Raw genomic sequence first — 11459 nt, 5'->3', positions numbered from 1 at the left:
CAAACACTCGAGAAGTTATTTGAAACATTGCTGCGCCAGCTACTTCTTTACAAGAGTTGTCTGAAATTATACTGTAACACCATTGTCAAAATTACTCAGCTTTTTTTACCTTCTCTGATACTACTATTTGCTGTAGTATCTACTTATTATGCTGTTTGTCGCTGCTAAGCGTTCAGTACAGTAACCCACTATGCCGCAGCAATTTGGCTATGCAATGTGCTTTGTCATCTCTTGTATGAGATGCATATTTACTCGTATATGGTATTGAGTAAGAAAAAAAGTATAAATATTAGGACCAATTGCTAGATTAATTGATAGTAATCAATTCTATTTTCAATCCCTATTTTTACTTGTACCTATTAAAAACTTGCATAGTCCTATCTACCGATTACCATGAGTCACCTTATTGGAAGAACCTACGACACCGCAGATGATATGGTGAAAGACATTCAAGCCTACGCCAAAGAAGAAGGGTTCACCATCGTCAAGAAAACCAATGAACAAGGCAGTGCACCGACCTTCAAGTGTAAGAAGCATGGCAAATACCAGGATTGTGTCACCGCTAAAGGAATGCCCCGCCAAAGACAAGGCAAAAGTCAAAAAACTGGCTGTCTATGGGAGATCTACGGCTCATACGCTCAAGTCAAGAAAGGTGAACCCAAAAAAGCATAGCAAATCAGAAGATTCAGTTGGCATTATGGAAGAGAGTATAAGTCTAACTCAGATGAAGTATTTGCTCTTGACGACGCTATTGAGTATAACCACCCGGTAGAGAAGAGCAACGGCGAAGCTCCTGGCTACGTACCTTACTAACATCGAGAGTTTTATTAAGATGACGAAGTGCTTGAAACCCTGGCCAGCACAGAAGCAGCGTCTCTCCGATCAGCTAGCATAGCAGAACTCGTTCGGGCAAGACATAACGGTATCCTTATTACTCCTAAGGACGTTTCCAACTTCCAGCAAAGATACTGTAATGTCTCGGCTATTGACAGCAAGTTTTCACCGCTTGTTGACTATTTACAAAGTCAGGGTTATGTCTCGCATTATGAGATCAATTCCAACAAAGTCCTCAAGGCTCTTTTTGTGGTTCATCCCAACAACATAACTATGGCACGAAGGTAAAGGAACTAGAAAACTCTTTGAGCATTACAACTTCCGAACCGAAAACGGTTTACAAATTCTAATAGCGATCAATTAAAGGTTCCCTCATGTAATCCAAATCGATTCTACCTACAAAACGAATATCTACAACATGCTACTTGTGAACATAGTGGGCGTAGGCAACCTTGGAGCCAACAGCCTTCGTACGTTCATTATCGCGTCTGCCATTATCTCTAATGAGACCGAGGATATGTACACCTGGGTCACCAAGAAAATGCATGACATCGTGTGGCCTGCATCGAGCTCCAGAGCTCCAGTATTGTTTATAACTGACGGCGACAATGCATTGAGAAACGCTCTGTCTGGAATCTTCCCGCAAGTTACGTCAATTCTTTGTGCATAGCACGTTGAAAAGAACTACATGAAGCGTTGCAAGAAGAAGTTCCCTCCTGCATTACGTGGCCGAAAATCCGAAGAACAAAAATTCAATAAAGCCGTTGTAGCCTTGTTATACGCTCGAACCGAAAAGGATTTTGAAGCAGGAGTGACCGATTACCAGGAGTTGGCAAAATTGTCAACAATTGAGGATGAACTTATCGAATATCTCAATGAGTAAGTTCAATATCTTTTATGTAAATGAGCTATGTTTAGTTAAAGATGCAAACGAATACTAGTAACAAACATCAAAATTGGGATAAAAACTAGAATGTTCGAGAGCAAAGAAGACTGGGCAGGTCCTTGGTGTGAAGCAAAAAAGCATTTCGGCTGCAGGTCTACATAGAGAGTCGAAAGCGCTCATTATATGCTAAAACGGCATTTGGACAAGCCAAAGTCGTTAAGACTCTTGTTTAAGAGTATCCATGAGTGGTGTATTCAATCAGTAAGACATATTTCTGTTAATTAATCGAAAGTATATAGTACATCAGTTTGATACTAATTTGATCTTATTTATTCATATAGCAAAAGAGTCGAGACATTTACCTGTCAAACGAAATGCAAAGTGTACCTGTAGTAGTATTACAACAAGACGATGCATACTATTTCCAGAATGTTATAAGGAAGATCTCGCACTTTGCGTTACTTTTACTTCGTAACGAACATACTTCACGAGGAGAACAGCGCGACAACTGCCCATGCATACCATTGAGAAACTACAGCCTTCCTTGTTGTCACACGCTCCTGCAAGATCCTATCCCACTGGAATCAATTGATTCGTTCTGGCATCTGAAAGACAATGGAGGTGAGCACTAATAAGCATATATTACTCATACTATGTACAGGTTTCATTATGAAATTTATACTCATAGATACTGGTTTTTATAGAAACTGATATAACAGTTCTTGCTCAAAGCACAAATGAACGCTCGAAACAAGTTTTATTTGCAGCACACCATCAAATGCTGGCAATGCAAAATGACCCGCAAAAATTATCCAAATTCTTAGATAATATTGAAGGTGCAATCCAAGCAGCCATTGATGACATTGCTGATATAAATGATGTGGTGCTGCCAAAGAAAGTGAAGACCAAAGGACGAGCAACAGAACGACGAAAAAGGACACGAAGATCGCGCCTCCAGATCATAAACTTGGTTGCAGACAAGGACAAGAGTGGAATCCCATCAAATGATTCATCCGACGAAAGTGGTGATACGCAAAGTAAAAGGTATTATTCATACATACCATTAGATTGTCAAATATTGGGATCACAAATGTACTAAGCGACGAGTATGTAATGTAGAGTGAGAACCGATCCTAATGATGATGTCCCATCTCTCATCATTCCAAAAAGGCGTCAACAATTGGAAAACTCTGCTACACAGAGTCAGCAACAAAGAGAAAGTCGACAAGGTAATACTGTGGTATATATATTATGAAAGATAATTTTTCTGTCTTACTTATGATACGCATGAAATGCAATTATTCTTTTATCTTATACAGCTGCCGAAAAAGACAAACCGTACAGTTTGCACTTGAGGCGAAATCAGAATAACTCGTGCTTCATTGACGCTCCAATGGAGATGCTGTGGCATTCTGCTTTCCCCTTCATCGATATGCGCAACCAGCTCCTATAACTAATTTTAACCCGGTCGATAATGCGCTGCACTATACATACATGCATCATTCTAAGAACACCGAAAAAGGGTGTGGTTATGCAAGCATGTGGATCCGGGATTTCGCTTGGAGTGACATAGTATACATGGACAAGGGCTGGCACTCTGCAATTGAATTCTTTTTGCAGTTCATTTTGGGAAGAGCTTCGACGTTTATACAAGACCAGTTCTTCATCAAATGCCTACAAGTCATTTATTGTGAAGAGCACGGTGTATTTTATCCTGCCTATTCACACTACCTCAGGCCAGCGGTTTATATTGAGGACTTGGTCTTAAGCGCAGAAGACCCTATCGAGCTTGGGAAGCTACTCTACAACATTCACATCGAGGACGAAAGGCTCGCTCTACAAGGCTGTCCCGAACTAGGCTGTAGTTGCTCTGCAATGGAATATAATTTGCCAACAGAATTTCTGACATTCCTTATCTTTGCATACGACGAAAGAGAACGACATGGTCGGCCTACTATGTTTCCCTACCGGCTTATACTCACAGACGACGAAGGTGGAATATCGGAAGAATATGTATTGCATGCAAGGATTTATTCAATGTCATCAAGAGGAGCACATTTCTATACCGCGGCTATAATCGAATACTGAAACAAACGATTCCTCGTATGCATGGACAACTTGGCTGGTAATCAAGTGCAGATAATTGCATCTGATCCTGATTCTATTGAAAGCATATTAACAGAGAACAGAAAGCATACGATATCGATACTGTACAAGAAAGCCGACTAGCCAAAAGCACCGACGCCTTCATACACGCTTTATGAAGAGCATCATATGCAGGAGGTATTCGACCAAGTGGAACCAGGCAAGTATATAAGCTTTTTGCAGATATAAGCTCAACGACGTGTAGCTGATTTTTCTAATGGTTTTTAGTGATCGCCTGCTGGAGGTGCTCAACTCCTTTGCCTACACTATTACAAGCATCCTTGTCGCCCAATTATTTCAGCGTCTTTCCGCATTCGAAAGTAAAGAAACCTCATCGACAGAATGATGTTGCTTGGTGTAGACCACATCTCGACATTATGGTCTATGAGCCAATGCGCCTAGCGAACAAATTCCCTTTGGTCGAATTCGAGGCCTTGCCGGAACGGATCGCAAAATGGATAGACGAGCTCAAGGATTTGATAATGGATAAGCTGTTTCAAAGCTATTTCAAGAAGAAGATCATAGAATACTACAAAAATGCACCGAGCACCAGAGCTGCGAAAAATCCAATGTTAAAGATGAGCATTTTCAAAGACCATATGGTAAGTTTTGCAAAATTGAAATGTATACATAGTAGAACCTATGATATAATAACAATTATCTTTATATTTTATAGCCCAGATACTATGGGTTTAAAGGCAAAAAAATAATCGTAAAAACACTCCAAGACATGCTGGTACACGAGATCGATGCTGCGAATGAGCACATCAAACTGATGGATACCCCAGAATATATAGCCTCTGTTCTTGTTCCAGAGGTCAGTATGCACCTTATTAGGGAAGATCTTGAGACGGCCGGTGAGAGAGAAGAAGATTGTGATTGCACGATTAGGCTAGCAGAAGAATACAGTCCCCTCAGCAACATGGCGCTTTTCCACATGGAGCGTAGCGTCGACTATGGCTGTTTTAAATATCCAGATGACGATGACTCAGACAGTGAAGATTAGGGCGACTAAGAGCATCATATACTCTGATGAATAAAAAGTAGAACCATACATTTTCTTCTCCAACATATCCCTATACACTTTCATTTAATCTTCACTTTTTTTCTCTTTCTGTATATTCTTCTGTTAAAAAAAGAAAAAGAACAATGTTCAATAAAAGAAAATGTCAAACCTGCGTGGTAAATGGCCACCACTGGATATTATATCTCACTTACTGAACGTTACAAGGCAACATGATTATTTAGTCTATACAAAGAATTACACTTCTACTTTTTTTTGGTCTACGCAAGGAATTACAGATTGTAAGGAAAATCTGAAATTGGTGTGGGGAGAAGTTTGGTCTCCCAAAGGAGTGAAGATAGTAGAGGAGACATGTGTAACGGATGTTTAAACTCCTATATGTAAAAATTTGGTCTACACAAGGAAAAATTTGGTCACTCAAGCAGCTCTGTTATTTAGATGCCCATGATAGTACAATAGATTATTCAAAACCTGATATGTTATCACAAAAAAGATAGTCTTATAAATCAAAAACTTCTGGTTTAAGAACCCAAGTTTTATCAGATATTAATAATATGGTTATTTCTGTTTCAGATAGTGAGTTATGTGGTATTAGTTCAGATGGTGGCATGTTTTTAAATATGAAGATTTATAACAAAATTGATAAAAGGGATGTAATAGTAGTTGATAGTGGTTACACTTTATTTACAAAGCAATTTGAACAATTATGTGATAAGAAAAATATAAGTTTCTTTTATCCTATTAGAAAAGAACCAAATATAGAGTTAAGTAAGCAAGAAAAACACTTTAATGATGTATTTGGTAGTTTTAGATCATCTATTGAGAGCCAATTCTGTGAACTAGGTAATAAATCTAAGAGATTTAGTGATAACAATTCTACATTGAAAACAGATAATTATAAATATATAAGTTTACAATTAAAAGTAGCATTTTTACTACAGAATATACAATTATTTAGTGAAACTTTTAATATTATTACTCAAGACTATTATAAACTTTAATATAATGATAATTTTTAAAATTCCTAACTGATGAAAAGTTAATAGATATTGTATTAACTAATGAAATAAAACAGATGGAAAAAATAAAAGTCATATCTGAATTACAGTTAGATTTTTCAGATTTAGATTTAAATGATAATAGTGAAGAGATGATTATAGATGAAGATATAAATAAAAGTGATAATAATAATATTAAAAGTATAGAAATAGATGATATAGATTCTCCAGTATACAAGAATATAAATAAGAAGAAAAGAAAGAAAGGAAAAAGTGCTAGAAAAGTTAATATAAATTTAATATGTGATATAAATAAAAATAATAATTTTTTGAAACAGAAAAAGTAATGGATCATAAATTAAATGATAATAATGATTATTTATTTTATATTAAATGGAAAGATTATGATACAACAGATAATTCTTAGGTTAATGAGAATGATTTTAATGAGAAGGATTTATAAAAAGCTATTTTAAAGAACATAATATCAGATTTTAACTTTATTAATAATTTATATATATTATAATATAACATATATGCTATTTAATATTAAAAATACAGTGATTACATATAATAATATATTATAATCTATTAGTTTTCACCAAATTTGTAAATCGATGTTAATCTATACCTACTGATTAATCTACTAATTCGTCTTGGCTTCAGTCGATCCAGTACAACGCATACATCTCCTGCAGCTGCTCGCTCACTTCGATATCGACATCTGCGCGATCCTTGAACATCGACCAGGTATCCTGGACAATTTGCTGGCTATACTCCTGCCATTCCCTTTCCCAGCCGCTTTTAGCCTACCAAACAAACTTTAGGCTAGGATCCATTACAGTCGCGTATGCATAAACGTTAGATGTGTCAGTCTTGCCATATTATTTTTGCAGCTTAATGGGACCGGCTTCGGCTGCTTTACATAGATCGATAGGTATGGATGGACTGGTCTTATAGTCCTCAAGCCTGTCCATCAGATGGTTGTAGCAAAGGATTGTGAGGTTGATAGTGGCATGAGACTTGCTGCCAGACAACCTCTTGGTCACTTTTTCGAATGGTTCAAGTAGAGCACAGATTTGCTTCAGGTGCTCCAATTCTTGTGCAGTCAACCTATAGTGTACCAGCGCCTCAGTGCACATTGCGTTGTAGCGAGCCTCGACCGCGATAGCCCGCGTGATCATTTCAAATGTCGAATTCCAAGGAGTACGGATATCAGGAATGAGCCTAAGTTTGGGACAGCCTTCATTGTTCAAGGTATGCGCAAACTTCTGTAAGCGTTGTGGTAATGTTCTAAGGTAATAGATCAAAACCAATCACTTGAAAAATAGCTCAATGCATATTTAGCTGATCACTACCTTATCTTAGTAACGCCGCTTCGTAATTTGACCAGCACATTAGAGTTGGTTGGCACTTATTCTTCGTTGTCGTCAATGATTTCTTCTTCTGGTGCCTGTGCTGAAAGACCTACTCGCAGAATATCCTGAACTACTAAGTTAAGGACATGTCCAATGCAAGGGATATGATGGATGTGCTTTCGGAATGGCTTTGGTTTTGTAAGTTGTTGGTGAGCACATAGTTTTTGATAAGTATCTTAGCAAAGCAGCATAACCTCAGTAACGTACCAATCTTTCTCTTTCGCGCGTCGTTTGATGACGGTCATCATCTTGATCATATTCGATGCGTTGTCACTTATGATTGTGAAAAGTCTTGAACAAAGATCGAACTCATCTAAGACTTTTAGGAAAGCATCAGCAAGGTTCTCTCCAGTATGTGGACCTTCCAAAGGCTGGAACTAGGGATCCGCACGGTTCAGTTCGGTTTGGTTCTTAAAGGGAACCAAATCGAGCCATCTAAAGTAAGAACTGAACTGACCAAAACCGACGAGAACTGTAGAACCGAAGAATCGAACCGAAGAACCAAACCCATCATGTATATAAAAAAGGCAAAATTCAGTATCTTTTAATGAAAGCTGATGTGTGTGCTCAAATATCGCGGTATACTTGAATACTGCAGTAAAAAAGAATAGTTTATTATTGTACATTGAAGAGCGATCTCAAAATGAATAAGAGAAACAGGATGTAAGCATTCTTATACGATGCCGGTCATTGCATAGTTATAAGATTAAAGCACAGTTTTTACAAAAAAAGTGGAGCTTATAGTACTTACTTAGAGCGACTTAGTATTACTAGTACAATATGTTTTAGTAATATTGGGAGAATTGAACCACAACCGGCAGTATATACAGCTGCTGTGTCTCTACGTGTATAGTGTCTCATAAAAGGCAAAGGGTGAATAGGTAAGATAATTCTGTTATGAGCCCTAGAATGCGCAATCTCAAACAGAATGCACAAACTTGATAAAACTGATTGAGAAGCCATAATAAATCTAGTAAAGTAGTATGTCATAGAGAAAAATGCATTGTAGGTAGCAAAGAGTTTCAATCTATAACAATTAATTTTACTATAAACAGTAAATTAATTTTAGTTAAGGATTTCACTGTCAAGCTAGCCTACGTCCAAGTGTTCCTTGGCTAGAGGAGGGAAATGCTCACTACCGTTGCGCCGCTTATGGACCAAAAAAGTTTTTACAAAACTTTATTAATTTTTAAGAATTAGAAACATTTATAATAATTAAAAAATCTAAGAATTAAAATTCTTGATTTTTTTTAAAACTATTATAATATTTTTATATTCTTTTATTCTAAAGAATTAACTATAAATAATAATATAAGGATAATTAATAATTATCTCTTATATTTAATTGTTATAGATTAATTCCCAAAGTAGAGGAACAAGTAATGATGTGCGTCATAGGCGGAGAAAGCAAGCTGTTGTCAGAAGAAGTGTTTTTTTATTTTTTTCCTCTTCTCTTCTTTACTATTTTTCACTCCCTTCTGCTTTTGTAGCTTTTGTTAAGGTTTTTAATAAAGTATGACTTGCAAATACACTACTTCATGGTCTTTTCGGAATAACATTGTTCGTAACTTCCATTATAGCCTACTTTATACTAATTACCAAAATCGCTGATTGCAATCTTCTGCCTCTCGGTTCTTCGGTTCTATGAATACAGAACCGGTTCGGTTCCGGTTCAGTTCTTGGTAGGAACCGAATCATATTTTCTCAGTTTCGGTTCGGTTCGGTTCTGGTTCTATGGTTCTGATACGGATCCCTAACTGGAACCCTAGGCGAACTTCTTACAGAGTCCACATCGATCTGCACATTCAGTGTGCAATCACACCTAAGAATTCTTGCTAGAATGGGCTGGTCCAGCTGTCGACGGTACAAGAAATTTTTGGAACGCTCTTGAGTAAGGCAGCAGTTTCTTCTTTGGCTTTGACGTATTCTTCGTCCAGCTATTTCAGTGAAAGTTAAGTACATGTCTTATGTCTGAATCCTTGTTCAGCAAAACACAAAACGAAGTTTACCTTTCTCGACATACTGTCAGCATTCAAAAGCTTGATGGATTCTTGCATAGGTGCTGATAGCGCCATGTAGAATAACTCCTGCAATTCTTCGCTTCCGGCCAAAGTAAATGGGAGCTTGTTCTTAACCAAGAATTTGACGAATTGTCGTTGGAAGGCGCCCTTTTCAAATGTACACTTACGCTTAAATTCGACATGCTGGTCTATTGGGCCGGCTTGGCGCTTGTTCCCCTGAACGTGCGGACCAGTTGTTTGCGTGATTCCATGGACATTCTTCAGGTGCTTCACAAGCCCAGACGTATTACCTTGCTTTGCGTCATATATTTTGTTGCAACTAGGCCGCTGGCATATGATTTTCGGTTAACCATTGATAGAGACACACTTGCCGTATTCATGAGTGAGAATCTAGCTGCTTACTGTCGGCTTTTCTTTACCGCTAGTGCCAATGTTCGCATCATCGCTGGCAAGCTGTGTGATTTCTTGGTAGTCGATTATGGGAGCGGAATCATCGAAGCACTCTTCATCAGTGTGCGTTACATGCAAACCGACTGACGCTATGGAGACGTTGGATTTATTTGGAAGCTAGTGAAGGAGGAACGAAACTTAGGGGTCCTCATGGTTCGGTTCGGTTCGGTTCTTGAAGGGAACCGAACCGAACCGTGAAAAGGATGGAACCGAACCAAACCGAACCGTGAGGAACCGTGGAACCGTAGAACCGAACCGAGCTTATATATAAAAAGAGGAAAATTCAGTTCTTACATGAAAAGCTGATATAGCATCAAATTTTATAATAAATTTTAATGATTAGAGTAAAAGAAAGTTTATTTCAACATGTTGCAGTGAACGATGAGTCAAAATGAGCAGGGGGAACAATGTAAACGAGAAGCAATCAGCTATTAAAGAATCGCAGCATAAAGCCAAGAAAATAACTTATTGAGCTTAAAATATTTGAAGCATGATATCGTTTATTAGTAAAGTATGATATTAACTAGGTATGAATTGGGGGAAAACTATGCAGTAATAGACATGCTAATATGTGTCTGTGAATGTCTGCGCCGTGTATAATATCTAATGATAAAGGAAAGCAAAAACAAAAAAGAAAAGATTTCCAGGAATCTGAAATGCCCAATCTCAGACGAGATGCACAGACTTGATCTGAGCAAAAGAATGGGTTGAGGTACAAGTTGTACGTCATGAGCAAAGGCCGCCGTTAAACAAGCAGTACGTCACGAACAAAAACGCTAAACCTACAAGCAATACGTCATGAACAAAGATGTCGTGAGCGGCAAAGTGAAGTGTGAAGTTGTCTAAAGTTCCGTTTCGATCGGAGATGGTGTACTGACAAAGCAGTATCCTTTTTACTTTGGAGTTTTACTTACATACCACGGTACCAGTAGAAAGCAAGTTATATGCCAATTCACATGTAAAACATATATAGTGTTTTCTTCAAACTTAAAAGATGGGATATAATCCGAGGGTGAAATAGAAGCTCATGTTTAGCTTTGAGGAGAGGTTAGCAAAGATCTGTTTATGATAACTTGACGTCGGAAGAAGTGTGAAAATGATGTCATATTATTCAATCTGTCGGAAGATGTATGCTTAAGTAAGAGAAAGCGATGATATCATTTTCCCTATTTGGTTACCTGCCAGCGGTTATTGTATAGAAGCATTGATAGTTACAGCATTAACCCACCATGATGAGGCGAACTTACATGATATCATCGTTTTGCTAGATTGGAAGAAGTGTATTGTATATAGTAAAACGTGATGATATCATGGACCGGGACTCATTATCCAGAAACACACTAACATCGATGAGATCATCATAGTAATGATTAGCAGCAATCGGTTCATTGCTTTGGATAAAATTGAATGAAATATAAAGGGCTTTATTCTTCGCATCATCGATCCGTGTATCCTCTATATACTTGACACACTACTCTACCTCAAACACTTTACCGTTTTCATTCATCTCAAAATATGCCTTACCAAGCTGGTTCTTCTTCCCGCGATGCCCGTGCTGCTCTTCATGATGGGGTAATTATCAATCTGTGATCGGTCGTGCCGTGTTGTGTCGTGTTGTGTTGTGTTGTGTTGTATCGTGTTGTATCGCAAATCCCTAACATATATCGATGCTTGTAATATTTT

At 37.8% G+C, this 11459-nt stretch overlaps 1 protein-coding gene across 1 annotated transcript; it reads right to left on the bottom strand.

The window, feature by feature from the left end:
- Positions 1 to 7847: 7847 nt before the first annotated feature.
- On the bottom strand, positions 7848 to 8780 carry BDB00DRAFT_810361 (uncharacterized protein; the record flags this gene model as incomplete). Its single annotated transcript, XM_053122538.1, has 3 exons — positions 8674 to 8780; positions 8057 to 8323; positions 7848 to 7897 (listed from the first exon to the last, which is right to left on the bottom strand). A coding segment is annotated over exon 2 (205 nt), but the record flags the coding sequence as incomplete, so codon positions are not given.
- Positions 8781 to 11459: the final 2679 nt, after the last annotated feature.

This window comes from Zychaea mexicana (assembly GCF_025766255.1).
Source record: "Zychaea mexicana strain RSA 1403 chromosome Unknown BDB00scaffold_16, whole genome shotgun sequence".
NCBI lineage: Eukaryota > Fungi > Mucoromycota > Mucoromycetes > Mucorales > Lichtheimiaceae > Zychaea > Zychaea mexicana.
This window is presented reverse-complemented; position numbering and strand designations above follow the sequence as displayed.